We start from the raw sequence: 22215 nt of genomic DNA on the forward strand, positions 1-22215 counted from the left end.
GTTGTGCAGAGCAGGCAATGTCTTTACTGGCTGCCCATCTATCTTACATCTACTGAAGCCATGTTCCATTAAACATCTCTATAGCAAACTACAGACCATTAAAGCTATTTGTATAAAAAAGATTTTACATTTTCTCAATATACATTTTAGAAAGACTGTCGCCTCCCACTCCAGATCTCATCTTGCACAATATGCATAAGACAGACTGCTCCTGATTTGTGAAATAATTTTCAGAATAATTTACTGAGTTTCTGAATATTAAAAACATAAGTATAAAATAAATCGACATTAACAGCTGCTTAATAGTGATAAAATATACTTTTATTTACTTTGTTGAGTCAGAGAGTTGTAAAAAAATTATTGCTAAAGTAGATATCAGGCAAAAACAGAAAGGTGCTTTAGAAGTCCAGTTACCTTGGAGTTTATTTAAACTAAGAGAAAAAAGTCATAATGTTTTCATGCAATACATACTTGGTTCTTTAAATAACAATTGTGTGACAAATAGCAGAAGGAATTAAGGAATGCTGCACTTGTGATCCATACAAAACACCAACATTTTAGGTTGTACATAATTAAAGAAATATCTGAAATACGTTTTAAAACACTGTAGTAGCTAATACATAGAGGCATGCCGTGGGTGGGCACAGGAATGCAGTTTAGAAAAGAAAAAAAAATCACATAGGAACTACTCAATTTCTTTAAAATCACTGAGCAAGAAAAGCAACATTGAACTTTCATACTGATTTTACACAACTTCTATACAGTACCTTGACTTAAATCCAAGAGCAAAAGTTAAGACTCTCCTCCTCTATTTTTGGTAAACAACTGCATGGTAAACTTAGATGACTCTTCCCCCTGGATTTTACCTGGGAGTGGCCTTTTTACATTTTTATTTAAAAGAGGGCAGGTTTGGCACTTTTATACTGATGTCACCAATGTTAATATTTCTTGGGATCTCAGGAAGATTCATATTCTTTACAGCTGATACAGCACGGGCTGGAGCTCCCGCTAAGCCAGCCTGTATACAGAAGCAAATAAAAGAAAAAGAAAATGTACAACTCAGGTGTAGCTCATCATAAAACACTTACAATGGAAGACAATGATAAAAGATTTTCATATAACAAGCTTAGGGACCAGATGGTAGTTTGAATTGGTATGGAATGGTTACTTTGAAATACTAATCTATAAAGAGAAAACAGTGACACATTAAAAAATACAGTGAACACATGCAATGGTAACAATGTAAAGATTTAAATACAAATTAATGTGCACTACCACACAATATTCACACAATAAGACCTAAATCTTCACTTGTATCTTGATTTAACTGACATATAGCATGAAGCATGATTTACATTAGTTTCCTTATTAAATATCTCTTGCAACGATCATGATATACTTTCTTTTGCTTTTAAAATGGCATTTATTATCAATATATGCTGTGAAATAAAAATTGTAAGTAATAGATCGTGCTTGTTTAATTTCTTTTCTTAGGGATAAACCCTTAAAACATTTTAAAACAATAAAATTAGTTTTTTAAATTGTGGGGGCTCTTTTAAACTTTTCTAAGAAAGTTCTAGAACATTCAAAAAATAGGCTTTTAAGTAAAGCCTCAATCCAAAGAATATAGTTCTGCTTAAAGATGAAACTACAAGAAGAGGATCATTACAACCCTTTGGTGCATTAGTAAAAGTATGATTAAAAATATTTTGTCATATGGCATAGATTGAGCAACATATGTTCAGCTTGCAGTTCACAAATTTAGAGAAAGAAGAAAATAAAAGCAAGAGGCAGTAAATATAGATAAATGAATTCTAAAACTTCCAGTAAGTACCATTAGTGCATAACACTTGGCTTTCCTATTAGTAGGAACATTTATAATTTGTGAAATAATTTTAAAAGAAAATATGCTTACAAATAAAAGAAAAATTTATATATATCATTTTTCTCACCTACATTAACAGCCTTCATATTTAAGGTTTAATTTATATACCAATTACATTTCATTAATTTTTATTCAGGCTATATAATAAAGCAAAGTCAACAAAGACATCTGAGTTCAGTGGCATCATTTTGTACAAAAATAGACAACAAAAACGAATCTTCCACTTTGATTAGATTATATATAAGGCAATGTCCATCAAATTAGAAACACTAGCTTTAAGGTCCCTTTTCATAATTTTAGTTTTCTTTTCTTATGTAATCCTACCTTTGTTAATTAAAATAAAAATAATAATAAAGCTGTTACCTGAGAAAAATCTTGACTGATACAAAATAGGCCAGTGTAAACTATTTGCTAAATAAAGGATACAAACATTGTTAAGCAATGAAATAAAAGCCATGGATTATCAATTCAGAATTGGAAATCATAGAAAAATTAGTAGAATAGTATTAATAAGTATATTCTACACAGGCAATAAGGGCCATACAAATGAATAGCTCCATACCCGACTCAATACTGAATAGGCTGGAGAATGTTTATGATTTAATGGATGTTAGTTATTTTTGATGTACAACTAAAAATGTGATTGACCTCTATACTTATACCTACCTGAAGCAATGAAGTTTTTGTTATCCCCCTTCCTTCCTGCTACCCCAAAGATGTTGGAGATACAACTAAATAATAATTAAGGCAGCATGTATCATATTCGAAAGGGTCTTTAACTTGATTCCATTCCAAGTTAAAGGTCTAGCTACCAAAATTGAGAGTGGGTTGGGATCAAAGAAGAATCTAATTCAAAGAGGTTTACCATCTTTTGGCTTTGTTTTACCAGGAAGTATGTTGACTACTAAGGAAGAAAAATTTACAAAATTGCAGACGTCCTGGAGGTAGTATCATTTTTTAGACAGGAGGATTTTGTAATTTTTCTAGTTAAAAGACCAATTTGCCACTGTTTTCACTTTGGAATTTCCATAAAGAAGACAAATGATGAATTGACTATAGAAAAATATTGACAAAATATTTGAGCATAAATATTTAAAAAGGCATTAATTATTAAGGGATTTTACTATTGCAAGAGAAATTCTGTGTATCTGTGTATTTTACTGGACACTATGGTTTACACTTATAAATAGTAAACATAATTTTTTCAGTATTAAATGTACATGAAGCTCTCTTTTCCATAATATCCTGTACCATGAACAGCTAAAGCAAAAAAAAAAAAAATTAAAAAAATTAAAAAACGCATCCTGTTAAATTTCATTAGACTGACTTGTATCTTTGTGACCAAAGATGGTGTCGACTGTTGGCTGCTAACGAGAATACATAAAGTCAATACAGCAATTGATTTAAATAGCATACTTGTGCTTAATATGTAAAATCAAAAGAAGTTTCTAAGTACAACAAACTACAATTCTTCTAAACATAAGCAGCAAGCCATAGACATGCAAAAGATGGGAACTATTCAGAACATGCAAATGAATTAGGAGAATCAAATTATTTCTCAAGCATGTTCAATACTTTTGTGTAGTATGCCATGAATTTAAATGGTAGGAAATTTTAAAATTGTAATATGTACTTTAAGTTTTAATTAAACTAACATTTTAAAAAGAAATCATTACTATGCAAAATATAAAATGTGAAGAAAATATGATAATGACAATCGATCAATAAGTAAATGTTTAAACCAGCTAGCAATGTTTCTATATGAAAATTTAGGGCAAAAAAAGACTTTATGTCACTCAGTCAACACCAGAATGGCTATAAAACAAATTTCATTTTCAGACATTCATGAAAGTGATGCCTGAAAACATTTTTATTAAAACATAAAGTAATTTTCCATTAGGGGATCAGTTTGCTGACACAGAGGTATGAAGTAATTTTCATCTTGGTTAAGATATTTTTTTCTAGTAAGATACATTCAAAGCAACAAAGTAACTTTTACTAACACTTAACTTTTCAATGCTAAAACTTACAGAAATTAAGTTTACCTGACTTGTTAGCAGTACAGTAGTCCCCGCTTACCTGCAATTTCACTTTCCATGGTTTCATTTACCCGTGGTTAACTGTGGTCTGAAAATAGGTGTGTACAGTACAATATTGTGATAGAGAGAGGACTTACTCACATAACTTTTTTTTTTTTTTTTTTTTTTTTGAGACAGGGTCTGACTCTGTCACCCAGGGTGGAATGAGTGATGCAAATCATGGCTCACTGCAGCCTTGAACTCCTGGGCTCAAGTGATCTTCCCACCTGTCTCCTGAATAGTTAGAACTATAAGTGTGTCCCACCATGCCTAGCTAATGTAAAAAATATACATATCTTTTTGTAGAGACAGGGTCTCACTGTGTTGCCCAGACTGGCTCAAACTCCTGGCCTGAGGTAAATCTCCTGCCTTGGCCCCTTAAAGTGTTGGTATTATAGGCGTGAGCCAGTGCACCTGGCCTCACATGACTTTTATTACATTATACTCTTATAACTGTTCTCTTTTATTATTAGTTGTTAATCCCTTACTGTGCCTATTTTAAAAATTAAATTTTATCGTATGTATGTATGTATAGGAAAAAACATAGCATGTATAAGGTTCAGTAGTATCTACAGTTTCAGGCATCCATTGGGTGTTTTGGAATGTATCCAACACAGATAAGAGGGGATTACTGTAAATACACTTTTAAACGTAAAAGTAAGATATTTCTGACAGCACAACATAGTTCTTAAAGATTTAAGATTATATAGTTGACACACAGCAGAAATAAAAAGAATGAAATTCTACTAGAGAAATAACTTGTTTCCATCTATGTTACACTTGAGCACCACCATGGCAGGTAAAACTGCAGCGACTACACCAATAAAAACAAATATACGAATCCAAAGCAGTTAAGAATATGAACTGGATGAAAGAATGAAGTACAGTATATAAAAGAATGATCATGTTTTCTCTCCCATGAGATTAAATAAATTAACAGAATTAAGAGAAAGAAAACAAAATGAAGTCTGCAAATATACCAAAATGAGGCCAAACAGATAGAAGACTTATACAGACATACTCTTGGAAATTTCAAGCACTTGAATCACAAAGATAGTAATGGATGGATATGATTTGTTTTTGATTTTGTTTTTAAATTGCCAGACCCAAAAATAAACAAAATATGTGCAAGCAAAACTGAAAAAGCAGCATTACTAAAATATATTTCAAAGACCCTGAAAGCTCCCTTTTCTTCATGCAATAAACAATCAACTTTCTTGAAGGGAAAAGGAAAGTAATAATCTTGTTATTTATTTCATAAAATATCATCCTACCATCTTAAAATGTCTTTTTTTTTTCAAGTTTGAAATACAGCATAATAAGATGGTAGTTGGAACAATTGGTGCATATTAAAGCCTTTACCCACCCCTCCTGCTGGAAGTGCTCTATGCACATTCATGATTTCCACCGAGCACCGAAGCGAAAGAGCACCGACATTAATAAACACAGTATTAAATGGTTTCAGACTCCAAACCATTAACAAAATAATGGCAGATTTTGAAAGCATGTTTTTGAGCAAAAAAGACAATGTCAACAGTTTAAAAAATTTTTCAACATGAGGTAGAATAACTTTTAATCTGGGGATATATAATAGGCTTGTTCTTTGCTTTAATGGCAGTGCTTTAATATTGCAATTATAAACATTTAGATATGCTCATGACAATTCTCTAGTGAGTAATAACTATGGTGTTTTACAGTTTTAACAAAATTAGAATGTTCAAAAATTTAAAAAACCTTCCAAATTATTAGTCATTTTGTACGGATTATCTTCAATTATAGCTTTAACATCAAACATAGGATTTGCCTGCATGAAAAAAAGAGAGCAGACTAATGATTTTCATGGATTTATTATTACTAGTTTTGACCATTACATGTGACCTCAAGGGTTCTCACCATAATTTTTTACAAGTACAAGACAAACATGTATGTCAAGGTAGAGAGGCAGAACCAACTCATGAGCTGACCGTCCAACATTGGTATTAAAATACCGAGCCACTTTTCTTAGTCTCTACTCTTTGAAAACAGAAACTTGATTTTTTTTTTTTTTTAAAGGCCCATTAACAGTTCCAGTAATGAAAGTTAATGGACCCAGGTGATTAGTGGTTCTTTGCTGGAAAATAGCACTTTAACATAAATTATATACTGTAACACAGAAACTGGCAATAATTTTGCCCAATGGTGAAAATAAGACTACTATGTATTCTCTATATGAGGGACAAAATAACATGGATAGAGGGACCAAAAATGGTACCCCAGTTTTGTGATATAGCCCACAATCTCAAAATAAGATACTATAAAGCCACCTGTATGTTGCTACTTCTCAAACACATCCAGAGAGTGAGTAAAAATTTAGTGGCTAAAAGGCAATGCTTTGTGATATCACCACAATCATCAATTCTCGGTGTTTTTCTAATTAGTAAGGTGCATAATCTAACTTCATAAGTTTACGAATTTTTTTCTCCATAGGACTCAATAAATTACTTTCATTTTGAAATTTTCAATCAGAGACCTTATAAACATTTCTTTTTCTTACATAGTTTTACACAAAAGAGTTGCTCATCACCACATACATGGAACTTTTAAAAAAGTAATTCACACAGTTAATTTATGATGTGAAAAAATATACAGGAAATATCAGAAGAAAAATGAGTTTTGTAAAACTAGAGGTCTATTAAAAACATTTCCAATATTTGCCAATATGCTTTGCAAAAATATTCAGGGTTTTTAAATCAATACTAACTAAAACATTAATGTATTTTTACTGATTCTGATTATGACATGTTTGGATGTCAGAAGGTTTGCTACAATGAAAACCCATTGTATTTTGGTCAATATATTTAATTCCATTTTTCGAGCATTCAAGTTTGAAATACAGTCAAGTTTTATAAGGTTTCTGATCTTACTTTCTGTTGGCCACTGTTAATATGCACCTGCAGGTCAAAACTGTAAAAGCAATTCTGTTAAGACTTTGGAACTGAAAACCATTTGAGGGGAAAAAGTACTATTTAACAGTCACTATTCTAAGCCTTCACTGCTTCCCATTTTGTATGCAAAACTCTGAAGGTTCAGCTTTTGGTTTTTAAATTCACAGCTTCCAAAACCCAGCAGGCAATTTTATGTTAGAATCCTAATTTAGAGATGGAAAAAAAACAAATCTGTGAGAGTTAAATTAAGATTGGTTCTGCTATATGATGCTCAAAATAAATTTTACGTTTTTATACACAAAGTAAATTGTCATTTCTGCAAATGCAATTTGTCAGTTAGATGACAATGTTTAAAAAAAATTTAAACTTTCCTTTTACAAGGCAGGCAGACAAAACAGAACAAACATGACATCAATGATATACTAGTAAAATACACTAAGTCCAATAAAGGATGAAGAAACTACAAGGAGAAACTAGAATGGAAAATAGGCTACAGGGACTGTATGGGTTCATTGACACAAAGCATTTTTGAGTCTGGCCTAAATAATTAATTGCCTTTGACATCATTTTGCTTTCCCTTTGTTATAGCACATATTTCTGGAAGTCAGCAATACCTTGTCTACCTGTCCTGTCTGGGAGACTGAAAGATAAAGGTCTGTAAGAGAGAAGAATGGAAAGAGCTAGAAAGATCAGGATGTTCGGAAAAAAAAAAAGAGGACTGACTTTCAAAAAGTAGTGACTAAATTCAGACCCATTTATCCATCTTAAGAATAACATGAAATACACAAAAGCTAACAGATCTCCCCAACCCCACCCCTCTACCTCCACCCCCAGGGAGTCCTTTCATTCTTAGGCAGGTTCCTGAGTGCCTCTTATACTTCCCCCGAATCCCATCAACCTCCCAGCTTAAACCCTCCTCTCCCAATATTCCAATGTTACAGTAAACCATTTTTCTATCAAAACAGAATAGATGGAAATACATTCAGGGTATATCTTTGCTTCTCTCTTTCAGGATCTGGGAGAGCTTTGCTCTACCTGTCTAGGTATTGGGAATTAAACTGATTCATTTTTTTCCATTACCAGAAATGTACTAACTTTAGACCAACATAATAAAAGCTTTGATTTCTGACAAAGGCCCCTAGATAAATGCATGTTATGTTTAAAAAGCTGTGTTTCAATTATACCCAGAATGATTTTTAAAGATAAATGATGTTCCTAAAATATTACTTACATGATGTAAAATATTGATAACCAGTTCTTTTCATCAATCATGACATTCTCGATTTTAAACGAGCCTTTTTTTGTGTTTGCTTTTGGGATGGAGTCTTACTCTGTCACCCAGGCTGGAGTGCAGCAGTGCAATCTCGGCTGACGGCAACCTCCGCCTCCCAGATTCGGGCGATTCTTGTGTCTCAGGCTCCAGAGCAACTGGGATTACAGGCAAGTACCACCATGCCCGGATAATTTTTTTTTTTTTTTTGTATTTTTAGTAGAGACGGGGTTTCACCATGTTTGCCAGGCTGGTCTCAAACTCCTGACCTCAGGTGATCTGCCTGCTTTGGCCTCCCAAAGTGCTGGGATTACAGGTGTGAGCCACTGTGGCCAGTCAAACAAGTCTTTAAGTTTGTGCTTATATAAAAAAGTTTAACTGAAATTTAGTAAGAAGATTAGTAAAAGTTTATACTTTGCTTTCAAGTAATTTTGGATTATTCTGCAGAGTAATATCTCTGGTAAATTTAACCAATTGAAGTAACATGGACATGAAACATAGGAAAGCTTTTGACATTTCAATGTTTCTGGAATAAAGCTAGACATCGTTCAAACATACTTAAAATATATGAAAGCTACTGAAAAATTAGTCATCATACTTTTCAGTGCTGTTTTAAAAAGATGATCAGGACTAAATGGCCTCACTTTGATTTGAAATCCGATTTCATAACTAAAATATTACCAGACATTACATGTATAGAAAATATATAATTTTGTGGTTTATCTCCAATCAAACTTAAAACATACGTTCTTGTAAAAGACAAAAAAAGAGAAACTAATTTGGTACCAGATAACAATTATGTATGATGCAAGATGATCAGGGAATGAAAAATAGAAGTAATCACCAGTATTCTAAACTATTTTAAATAGCATTATTTCTGTGAATGGATTTTAAGTTACAGTATTCTTATAACTTTTCCCACTGAAATGTAAATTACATTTTACTGCTCTTTATGGATAAGAAAAATTGCCTTATTAATGAAGTTTTATTCAGCAATCAAACAGCAAACACCCATTATGTGATAATTACAGGTCCTTCATGGCTTTCGTCAATATAGCACATTAACCCATTTATGCTGGAGGTTGCAAACTTTTTTTTGTGAAAAATCAGACCTTGGGGATGACCTTGAACAGTAGGATACAAATAACTCCCACAAGCTTAGCATTCCAATAATGGAACACTAGGCATAAATGTGTTAAGTGGCAGAAGAAAAAGAAGGACCGCCACCAATGAAAGGGAGTTAAGTACCTGGAAAGGTGAAAATTCCAGACAACTGGTCATATTTTTAATAGACGATTATACAGAATTCACAAATTACTAGATACTCATTCATTACACCAGTTATTAAAGGACTGCATCACTGTTTGTCCCTTGGCATTTAAAATCTATAACCATACAGTTTTGCAAAGCAATGTTTAACAAATGACACATAAATTTTAAGTTCTTTTAAAACTTTAAAAGCAATAGCTCAGGGTTTACAGTAATCTTTTCTTTACTAAATAATATATTGCAAGTCAGTTATACTAAATTAAATTATGAGTCTTTTTCCTTGTCCCAAAACAAAATTTTCTCTATTAACCTAATTTATGTTTTCCACTTTCAAAAGCCAATATTTTAGAAATTGGCTATAGGACAAACAAAATATATAGTTACTTAAGAGAATCTTAGCTCTAAATCACCATTATAAACTTATCCTTTGGGAAACCAACAGGAATGGGAAATTGAGATAAAAATGCAAGACTATTTTAAATTTAAAAGAGAATATTGGAAAATGTTTTTATAAGAAAGCTTCAACTGTTTCTAGATTTCAAATTTATTCTTCATTCTGCATTTTCTTCAATTAAAATGGGCACAGAATTGAGTTAAACTGATCCTTTAAAACGTCAACAAGATAAATTTTTCAGAACTCACCTGTTGTAAATTAATGCCAGTGTATTTTTAATACCTTGATGTTTTCATAGTAATATTTACTTTAAATCAACAGAACATCTGAGCTTAACACTAATAATTATAAATAAAGTTTGTTTTTTCCAATCTGAGTTATGACTGAAAATACCAAATGTAAGAGTATCCTCAAACCAGCTGGGTGCTGAATGAGATATCAAAAAATTATTGATTTTTTTTTTTGAGATGAAGTTTCACTCTGTCGCCCAGGAGTGCAGTGACGTGATCTTGGCTCACTGCAACCTCCATTTCCGGGGTTCAAGTGATTCTTGTGCTTCAGCCTCCCGAGTAGCTGGGATTACAGGTGCGCTCTACATGCCCAGCTAATTTTTTTTTTTTTTTTTTTTTGTAGAGACAGGGTTTCACCATGTTGGCCAGGCCAGTCTTGAACTCCTGACCTCAAGTGATAAAACTATTGATCTTTCTAAACCTCTGCTAGGGTAATAAACAACCCAAATAATGTGAACCCAGGCGGCTCAGCTACAGCACCTGCTACTGATATTCAGACTAGTGCTTGAGGGAAGAGTCACTAAAATCCTGAAGTGGGGTTTTATACAATGCTAAAGTGCTGGTTGTTCCTCATTTATCCAATCTAAGGTTGAATGTAACAGCAGAAAGTTAGCTAAGTATAACAAACCAATCCTATAGAATGCAATAAAAACCATGGATATATATGTACCAATGTCTAAAATACGTGACTTAACTAACTTGTCAGTGAAATCTTAGGAAAAGGTCTAGAATTAAAAGATTAAGGTATTGAATTTCTTTTTTGAATGTGAACTCAAACATGCTAGGCATTTATTTATAACTTGAAACATTACTTACTTCCTTATAAGAATTCCATTTCCTGTCCTTGCCCTTTCCAGAAGTAGTTTTGTAACACAAAATTTATATATCTTTAAAATATTAGTTCTAAGACTTCCTTGATAATTACTGACTGATGTTTTACAAAGCAGATATTAGATTCCATTATTCAGATAATTCTTTTAAGCAATAAGATTTGGAAATGTGCTTATTACCCAAGGCAGCTATGACCGTGGCTAAAGAAGAATACACAAAGCTGTTTGGTAGATAATAGTCACAGAACCTTTAGCATACTAATATGTGTATATCCAATTTTTAAAAAACTGAATAAGCATAACTGCTGAACCTAAAGGGTGATACTGAAGGACAAACAGTGAAAGCTACAAATCATGCGTAATCTGTCATCATGCTTAGAACCTTTCTTAACTACAGCATTTTCCATTCTTACCTCAGATTTTTCCAGCTTATTTTGTGCATCAATCTGTGTAACAATCTCATTCATGTTTGTCTCCAATACCATTCCCCCCATCACCATTTCTGCAAGAATATTGTGAACCTAAAGGAAATAAAAGAACATATACCCATAAAGAAAACTAAAAAGAAGTTTCATGATTCACTTTTTGTTTCAAACACCACTTCGTCTATATTAAATGTATGAGCGGTAAAAACAACTTGGAGTAAGGGCTCATAATCCACTTTCATCACTACTGTGAAGTCCTAGGCAGTTATATAATCCCCTTAAGTTAATAGGCTATAAAACATTAAGTTAATGAGCTTAATAGGCTATAAAACAAAAACAATAGTACTAGCTTCATAGGACTGTTGAAAGGAATAAGGTAATCCAACGCAGTACTCAAAACAAAGTAAATGACTAGTAAATATTAACTACCATTCTTATTATTATTATGTCAAATTTAATACTAAAATATGATTTATAAGGGTCTTTTATGCCAGATTCTTAGCCAACAATAATTAGGTTGTTATTTTACACTCATTGTACTTAATGAAGCAACGTAGTACAGTACTCCTAACAGGTTCTAGATTGGAAAAAGGTAGAATTTTTAAAATTGCGGGTACTTTAATAGTGCTTTTACCCCAAATCCTCTACACATGTAATACTCAGATTTCCTCTCATAAATACATCTTATAATGACTAAAAATGGTGTCTTCTGTTGGGGAGTAAAAATATAACTTCATGTCTTTTCATAAGGTATTATTGGATCAAAAAAATCAACAATTCAGAGCTGAATTACATTTCACAGAAGAATCTACTCTGCTATATATATATATTTTAAAATAATGTGGTAAGGTTAGAAATGGAGACTCCAAAATTAGATAAGCATGAATACTGACTCTACCACTTATTACCACTCTGCATCCGTTATTAGGTCCCTTTATCCAAAGCTAATCAGTCAGCTATATCTTAGGTATCCTAGAAAACTTGCTGTGCACATACTTGTTATACGTGTGTACATGCATATCTAATTTACACAAATGAGAACATATTATATACGTTAATTTTTGCAGTTCTGCAAGAAAATAAAGAATTGAAAGTTAGAGTCAGGAAAGAATGAGAAATTAAGTTAGGAAAACCATAAAAGAGACTGGTGACAAATGAAACTGTATTGGTAAGAGCAAACGAACAAAAATATAAAAATTTAAAACAGTGAATCAACATTAATTATTAGACATATATTTGTATAATGAGATCTCTCACTGATCTCTGTCAGAGAAGCAAGTTGCAAATATGGAAAATGAGAAAGCCAGAAGAAATTCTATAGTATTGTACTAGATTCTGAGGTATTAAGAAGTGGTCAATGATTTTTAATATACATATCAAGATCTAGAAACAGCTGTGTGTGTATACACACATCTATTTCCCAGTTCAGTTCACTAAGAACCAGGAGTCATGTCACCCCAGCAACAATGAGCAAACACAGTGCCCAAATCGTCATTTCTAAACATCATTCTCCACTGAAAGAAGCCAGGATCCCTTGGAGAAATGGCTGACTTAAGGGCTGGAGCAGAAAATATATAAGATGCTCTGTTCATTGAAAAGGCCAAGAAACAATGAGCAGCTTCATCATTATGAGCACCTCTAGACTGTGGTTACTATATACTATCTCCAGCACAAAGGAATCAGGGCTCCTAGAAAGATGGGCAACTTGAACATAAAAGAAAGTAATGTCTGCAATTGACTTAAATCAAATACATTAAAATTTTTATGTCATAGGATACTAAAAAACTTAAATGATCTTTTTTGGTAGATATTAGAAAAGCAACCAGTTATGAAAATTGGTAAATATAAAAAAACAACACTCTAGAATGTATCTGCCTTTCCTATATAAACTGTAAATATAAAAAAAAAAACACTCTAGAATTTATCTGCCTTTCCTGTATAAACTGTAAATATAAAAAAACAACACTCTAGAATGTATCTGCCTTTCCTATATAAACTGTAAATATAAAAAAAAAACACTCTAGAATGTATCTGCCTTTCCTATATAAACTGTAAATATAAAAAAAAAACACTCTAGAATGTATCTGCCTTTCCTATATAAACTGTAAATATAAAAAAAAAAACACTCTAGAATGTATCTGCCTTTCCTATATAAACTGTGCCTTTTATTTAAATCCATTTGTCTTCAATGAATTATTTCATCCAATGTGTACTTTTAGTGTATTGAATATTATTTCTACCTTTAATTATACTTTCTCTTTTCTCCCAATATTTGTTAGTTTGATCTAATTTTATTACACTATTCTCTTCCTTTTAAATATGAGACTCTCTGTGCTTATACTTCCCATTAATAAATATCTCTCCCTCTTAAATGACTTTATTATTATTTATAAAACAAATATCAAGTCTTTCTAGATCACTGAGACCTTGTTTTCCTACTAAAATACTTTAATTATTCCTCATTCTTTTTTCTCTCAATTGGATATGACCCTCCAAGTACTTGTATAACACATGTGAAATGCATCCTTCAAAGTCTCTTATCTTCTTCATATTTTCTGTATTTCAGTCTTATGCTTTGAGATTATTTCCTACACTTGATCTTCTACCTTTAATTCAAGCCTCAATTGTGACCCCCGTCTTTAAAACTTTTCAGTCTGAAAAACTCTTTTCAAGCTCAAGAAGACTTTTCCAAATCTTAAGTACTTTTTAAATCATTTTAAAATTTCAAGTGAGGCCAGGTAGTGGCTCACATCTGCAATCCCAATGCTTTGGGAGGCCAAGGTAGGAGGATCACTTGAGGCCAGGAGTTCAAGACCAGCCTGGGTAACACAGCAAGACCCCAATCATACCAAAATAAATAAATTTTAAAATAGTAAAATCTCAAGTGTTACTCTATCTTCTCCAGTAGTTCTTTTCCATGGAGTGTCATTTCTGATTGTTCAATGTGTCCATCTCTCTTGTTCAGATGGCAGTGCTTTTTTTTCCTATTGGCTTACTGTGCTCAGGGCTGGCCTCCAAGATGTTATTAATGACTAGCTCCTTTATTTGGTGAAAGTAAAAGGAGTTTCTCATTCTGTGCCTGTGGTTAAAGATCAGGCTATCAAAATCCTCAAGAGGGACCAGGTTGGAGGAAAACACTCTGCTCTTAAGTCTTCATTCTCTCAGCCTCAAGGGTAGGAAAGACACTTGGGCCTCCAGTCAGATCTCTACACTAATCACTTGTGGAGGCAAGTGGGGGAATGCAGAGAGGAGAACAGAGTATATTAATAGCTGTCATTATCAAAATCATACATCCTCCAAATCAAGCCCTGCACAGAATCTTTAGCTGTCTCATTTTGCCTTGGATTTGGATGCTTTGTTCCAATACGGGCAACAACACGGGGCCACCCAATTGAACTCATACCATACAGGAAATGGGAGGATAACTCAGCAGCTCCTCCCAGCAACTCCACAATAAACATGTAGTCTAAGTAAGAAACAAACTGAATTATTCATATTTTAGGATTTTAGGGGTAATACACAGCATAACTTAGCTGCACGTGATAAAGGGTCTGACTCCATTTTTGATGTTTCTCTGCTCACAGCCTTCAAGTTCTACTAGTCCCCATTCCTCTTCTGCTTCATATCTGGGCAAGCTGTTAAGGTCTGGGTGCTCCTTCCTTTACACTAGTGGAAAGTTCAGACTAGCTAAGACCTGGCCCACATGCAGAAATCCTCACCCCATTCCCACCACCAAACCACCAGAAAACCCAAGCCCGGTGTTGTTCTCTGCTTTCTCCAGAAAGCCTCATTATGTGAGTAATAAACCTTTTCCAAACCTCTTAGGGCACTTGTGACATTGTTAGTCTCTACATCCAAACCAATTGTGAGTAGGGGCGGGTCTGTCCCACTGCTTCAGGGTGACCACACTAGCCTATGTGATTGATACAGCTATTAGCATGTAAAGATTTATAAAAAGAAACTGGTAACAACCACAATAAAAGAAAATGTGTGACAGTGGTTTACAGGTTGGACGGCTGGCCACATGGAAACTTATATTTGAGGCTAGGAAGTTACTGATGCATGTTTGTAGTGGCAAAATATTTGGTACAATTATCATCTGTGATACCTTGAAAAGCAGATAAATTTACCCAATGAAAACTTTTTTCTCTCTGACATAGAAACTAACAATGTCCTGGATAGTGGCAGCTCTGTTACCATGGATCCCAAAACGACAGCATGTGGAATGCGATAAAAATGCTGCGTGAATAGGAAAAACCCTTTTTTGTGTCAAGGGGTTATAACATTTTCATGTTTGCTACTGCAGCGCAAATTAACTCAGCCTGACTGATAACAAAAGGGGTATTCTCTGTAACTTTCTCTTTTCATCTACTCAGTTGTGACCCAGAAGCAGTCTGAGGGTTGTGTGCAAACCTCTCTGTCTTGCCTTTAAGAAAATGTGAGCCGTGACTGGGCGCGGTGGCTCACGCCTGTAATCCCAGCACTTTGGGAGGCTGAGGCGGGTGGATCACGAGGTCAGGAGATCAAGACCATCCTGACTAACACTGTGAAATCCCATCTCTACTAAAAAAAAAAAAAAAAAAAAAAAATTAGCCAGGTGCGGTGGCGGCGCCTGTAGTCCCAGCTACTCGGGAGGCTGAGGCAGGAGAATGGCGTGAACCTGGGAGGTGGAGCTTGCAGTGAGCTGAGATCGCGCCACTGCAGTCCAACCTGGGCGACAGACAGAGACTCCGTCTCAAAAAAAAAAAAAGAAAAGAAAATGTGAGCTGAGTCAGTCAGAAGATTCCTACTGCTGGAAAGTCCAGAGCGGCTTAAAAGTTGAAATTTAAAAATAAATATATATATTTTTAAGTTGAAAATAATTTTCATCAAAGTGCTGAAAGCAAAGTTAGCATTGTCTTGGAGAACAGAAAGGAAATACTTATTTGATCTCTGACTCTTGGTATCCTAAAACTTTTGTCTCCTTGCCTTGAAAAAATAAAACAAGATCTTAGCCCAGAGAAAAGAGAGACAGTTAATTTTGGCAGGTTCTAAAATAGTGATATAGTGTTGTGTAAAATGAACAGGCTACACAAAATACATATTGTATGATTCCATCTTCATTGTTTTAAAGATGTATTTGTTTAAAGATTATTTGTTTTAAAGATGTAAAATCAAGAACTATATGTATTCTAAAATGTTAACACTAGGCAATCTCTGGGATAGGGATGATTTTCACATATTTTTCTCATCTGTATTTTCTGATTTTTCTAAAATGAATGCATACTTATGAGAAATAAAAGTTTTAAAAACATTTTGTATCATGTATGGAAGTTGCAGATGAGTACAGCTTAATTTTCTTCAAAATTTTTATTCTCTTTCTCTAGTAAAAAAATACAAGAACCTTACTCTTACCACCACATTTCACAACAGAGTCCTCAATTTTCTTAAAAGATGGTAAATGTATTTATATAAGCTAATGATGACCTCTCAGCAGTCATTTTAAAACAAAGCTTTCTAAAAATTTTAACCATGTACCAAACCAGAAATTTTTTTCTTTTTTGAGACAGGGTCTCACTCTGTCACCCAGGCTGAAGTTCAGTGGCACAATCATGGCTCACTGCAGCCTCAACCTCCCCGGGCTCAGGTGATCCTCCCTCCTTAGCCTCCCAACCAGCTAGGACTACAGTCGCGTAACACCACACCTGGCTAATTTTTGTATTTTTTGTAGAGACCGGGTTTTGCCATTTTGCCCAGGATGGCCTTAAACTCCTGGGCTTAAGCAATCCTCTGGCCTCAGCCTCCCAAAGTACCGGGATTACAGACATGAGCACCTGCACCTGGTCTTCAAAACATAATTTTGAATATTGTGAACCCTAATGACTAAAAATAACAAGTCTTTTTAAGTGTTAAAAAGCATTAGACATAGTAATTAGAGAAAAATAGCAGAACACTAAAAACAGACTCATAAACATATCATGTTTAAGTACTCTGTCCAAAGTGAATTAATTTATAAAATCAAATCACTTGGTAAATGAGAGATATGATCTAGAATATTGGCTAAAGAGAAAAGTATTTTTTTGACATTCACAAATAATGAAATTCATTCCTTGTACTTTGATTGTGATGCTGGTTACATGTACTATACACACTTGTCAAATCTTAGTTTGGTAAGCTTAAACTTGTTGACTTTTAACACCTGTAAATTATGCCTCAATAAAGCCAATTTTTAAAAATCACACTGCATTTTTTTTTTGCTAAAATTTTCAGACTATCTTATTCAATAGTTGAATCACTCATAAAGAATCTCTTAGATTATACAAACTTAATACAGAATAAAATCCGCACATAGTGCAAGTGGAATCTCTTCCTCCTAAGTTCCGTGTCACGAATATCTACCAATACTGGTAGAAATCTGTCATTCTTTCTCTCACCTCCAGCTTTCAATAAGCCATCAAATCCTATCACTTCTACCTTCTCCCAAACCTCATCTTAGTGTTTTACCTTCTTTCAAACCTCATGGTAGTGTCTTAGTCATTTCTTTCTGGACTACTGCAGTAAACTCTTAATTGACTTCCCTGTGTTTAATTTCTCAACCTATCAATCCAATCTCCATAACACAAGAAAAAATCATTCTATCAAAAAAATATACAAACAAAGCAATAATAATGTCAGTAAAATCCTGTTTAAAAACATTAAATTGCCTCACAATAAAGTTCAAAGGCATGGCATTAATGGTTCTTTTAAATTAGGACTGTTGATCAATATCAGTCCCTCCTCACAAAAAGGCCTATATGTTGTATCTCTGCCAGTAGGACCATCCTCTCCTTTTCTATGTATGAAATACCTACTAATCCCTTAAAAATCCAGTTTAAATGTAATTTCCCCCTTCACAGTCTCCTAGGGAGAGGTAAGTGGGTCAGCTGTGTCCCCATTAACATCCTGTCCATACTATTATTATTTGTTAATGCCACTGTTTCCGCCCTTAGATGTGAACTCCTGTAAGGAAGGAGCTGAATCTTCTCCACCAAGCACAAAGCCTGGCTCATAGTAAAAGCCATTTATGAACTGAATAATAAAAGAATAAAATAAAAGAAAAAAATAGAATTATTCATTAAAGCCACTTTTGCTATGACAATTATAAGTTAATGTTTTTTTAAAAAAGCTTAGATGTGACAATAGAAATAGTACCTTGTCTACATGGAAAATCAAATCCAGTTCACAGACATTTTCAAAACATTTGTCTAATGTTTCCACAAATACCTATGGAAAAAGAGAAACGGTTTTGAGAACTGTTTAAATTTATTCAAACCTGTTATCTATAAGGAAGGCAATTCTTAATTATGAACTAAAATTTTGTATTATACATTTATCTTTTTCAAACTAAAAATTGTATTAAATGCAAAAAAAGTAAAAAAAGAATAGAGTCCTAAAAATACCAAGTTTAACTACAGATAAACTACTTTTCAATATGTAAATATAGAAAACAAAGTAAACTTTTTTTGAAAACCACTAAAACTAGAAAGTCTTAGCACCATTTCTTACAAAATCACTTAAAAATACTCAACTAAGTCTCCTTATTTTGACATGAGTAGGGGAAGAAAGCTCATTAGGAAATATCTATCAAGAGAGGTGAGGCACAGTCCAACTCCCTACTATATCTAATGTAGCCAGTAACTTTTAATTATCAAATCAGTATAAAAGACCACTAAAAACTACTTATGGAAAAAACACAGACTTTGGAATCAGACTTACCTGGGTAGAAACTCTAAACTGAGTAACTTGCATGACCTCGTGTGGAAAAGAGTCATCTCAGCAAACTTGCATTGTTCAAACCTGCACATTCCCATAAATGGACTGTTTTCAGGACTATCCCTTGGCCAGCTCCTGAGAACTAAGCTCCGACCTTTCAGAAAGTTGTGCGATTAGAGTGTTTTCGTGTGCTGGAGGTCTTGGGCCATGCTGTACCAGTATGAGCAGGTACTTTATGTTAATAATGTTGATTTACAGTGAATATAAGTTTTTTCTCTGAGGATCTGAAGCTTAAGTAGCCAAGGTCAGTCATGCAGGCATGACATACCTATGTGACTGACCCCCAGGGTAAACTTCCCTGGTTGGGAATACTCTCTACACATTATCACATATTTTGGGGGAAATTAAACATGTCCTGTGTAACTCCAGTAGAAAGGAACACCTGACAGCTTGCAACTGGAGTCTTCCAGACTTCATCCCATGTGCCTTTGCTGACTTTACTCTGTATCCTTTCACTATAATAAACTATAGCATGAATATAGCAACTTCTGAGTCCAGTGCATCCCAGTAAATGATTGAGATGGTCTTGATGATTCCTGATGCAAACCTTCAAAAATCAGTCTCTTAAATTCCACACTGCATAGTTGTCACCGACTATTCTATTCCCATTTCTATTCTCACCACCCCTTTCAGTGGTAATTTCAAATAAAGTGACCATACAATTTATCATCCCAAACGGGGTAGTATTAAAAGTAAAAAGAAACAGCTATTAATACTAAATTATATAATAGGATGCAATATTATCATAATGTAATAACAGCCTGGAACAACAGCTATAAACCAGGACTATCCCTAGTTTATTGAAATGAATAGTCATCCCACTATTCACAGGTGATCCTATGGGGAAAGAAGTAAAATGTAAACAAGAGGCTTCTTGCTATAGTTGCTCCTACGTAGGGCACCTTTCTACACATCCACAATCCAAGGTTCCTTCCTGGCATCAATGTTAGATGGTTAAGTGGACATGTAACTACAGTTCATCCTTGAACAACATAGAGTTTGGGACTCCAACCCTCTAGGCAGCTGAAAATCCATGCATAACTTTGACTTCCCCAAATCTACTAATAGTTTACTGTTGATGGAAGCCTTACCAATGACATAGTTAATCAACACATATTTCATATTTCACAAAATATGTGAAGTAACGTTTTCATGCCTGCTGGGGTACAACTTCATGAAATTTCCCAAAAATTTCCTTTTCTTGCTGTTCAACGGTCTGTATGCTGGATCCACTTATCTTGAAATGGAAAGCAACCACAGCTGCAGATCTCAATTTAAGGTACATACCAAGTGATTCAACTTTTGCTGGTAATGTCATGACATTCTCTGCTTCTTGGGGGCACTTCTACCATCACTAGTGGCACTTGGTATGGGAGTTACCATGGTGTTATTCAAGGATTACGATATTGAGTAAACATGATGAAAAATACCTAAGAACCAGGAGAGATTACTTTTTGCTCATGGGGACATAGCAATTAGCAGGACATAGCAATTTAAGCAGATACTCAAAACACTTGACCTCACCACAAGGAGGTGACAACAAAATTATTATAGTTAATATATACAGTTAATTTTGTCTAGCTATAATTTATTTTAATTTCTGTGGGTACACAGTAGGTATACATATCTGTGGGGTACATGAGATGTTTTGATCTGTGGGGTATAGGCATGCAATGCACAATAATCACTTCAAGGAATATGGGGTATCCATTCCCTCAAGCATTTATCCTTTGTGCTACAAACAATCCAATTATACATTTTTACTTATTTTTGAATGTACAATTCAATGATCATTGACTATAATCACCATATTGAGCTATCAAATAGTAGGTCTTATTCATTCTATTTTTTTGTATCCATTAATCATCTCCACCTTTCTCCAACCCCCCACTACCCTTCCAAGTCTCTAGTAACCATCCTTCTACTCTCTCTGTCCATGACTTCAATTGTTTTGATTTTTAGATCCTAAAATTAAGTAAGAACATACGATATTTGTCTTTCTGTGTCTGGCTTCTTTCACTTAACATAATGATCTCCAGTTCTATCCATCCATGTTGTTGCAAATGACAATATCATTCTTTTTGCTAGTACTCCATGTGTATTCATCTGCTGGTGAACACTTAGGCTGCTTCCAAATCTTGGATATTCTACACAGAGCTGCAACAAATATGGGAGTGCAGACATCTCTTTGATATACTGATTTCTTTTCTTTTGAATATATACCCAGCAATGAGCTGGATCCTATGGTAGCTCTATTTTTAGTTTTTTGAGGAACCTCCAAACTGCTCCCCATGGTGGTTGTGCTAATTTACGTTCTCACCAAGTGTACAAGGGTTCCCTTTTCTCCACGACCTTGCCAGCATTTATTATTGCCTGACTTTGCATATAAGACATTTTAACTGGGATGAGATGATATCTCACTGCAGTTTTGATTTACATTTCTCTGATGATCAATGATGTTGAGCACCTTTTCACGTGCCTGTTTGGCATTTGTATGTCTTCTTTTGAGAAATGTCTATTCAAATCTTTTGCCCATTTTTTGGTTGAATTATTAGGGTGCATGCAAGTCTGAAATCCAGTGGGGGAGTCAAATCTTAAAGCTCCAAAATGATCTCCTTTGACTCCATATCTCACACCCAGGTCACACTGACGCAAGAGGTGGGCTCCCACGGCCTTGGGCAGCTCCAACCCTGTGGCTTTGCAGGGTACAGCCTCCCTCCTGGCTGCTTTCACAGGCTGGTGGTGAGTGTCTATGGCTTTTCCAGGCACACAGTGCAAGCTGTCAGTGGATCTATCATTCTGGGGTCTGGAGGATGACGGCCCTCTTCTCACAGCTCCACAAGGCAGTGCCCCAGTACGGACTCTGCGTGGGGGCTCTGACCCCACATTTCCCTTCCACACTGCCCTAGCAGAGGTTCTCCATGAGGGTCCCATCCATCTGTATCCTTTGTAGTATTCTTTATAATTTATAATAAGTGGGTAAATGTGTTTCCCTGAGTTCTGTAAAGTGCTCTGGGAAATTAATTGAACTGAGGAGGGGGGTCACAAGAATCCCAATT

General features: G+C 34.4%; 1 protein-coding gene across 2 annotated transcripts in view; it reads right to left on the reverse strand.

Annotated features, from left to right (window-relative positions):
• Positions 1-299: 299 nt before the first annotated feature.
• AP3S1 (adaptor related protein complex 3 subunit sigma 1) overlaps positions 300-22215 on the reverse strand; it is a 76635-nt gene continuing 54719 nt past the window's right edge. For both annotated transcript variants that reach the window (XM_010352603.2, XM_030926980.1), the window contains 3 exons: positions 18536-18607; positions 11354-11461; positions 300-1018 (listed from right to left, as the gene is read on the reverse strand). In XM_010352603.2, the coding sequence (XP_010350905.1) occupies positions 890-1018; positions 11354-11461; positions 18536-18607 (309 nt within the window). In that variant the 3' untranslated portion in view covers positions 300-889. The remainder of the gene's footprint in view (positions 1019-11353; positions 11462-18535; positions 18608-22215) is intronic.

The sequence above is a fragment of the Rhinopithecus roxellana genome, chromosome 3, assembly GCF_007565055.1.
Source record: "Rhinopithecus roxellana isolate Shanxi Qingling chromosome 3, ASM756505v1, whole genome shotgun sequence".
Taxonomy (NCBI): Eukaryota; Metazoa; Chordata; class Mammalia; order Primates; family Cercopithecidae; genus Rhinopithecus; species Rhinopithecus roxellana.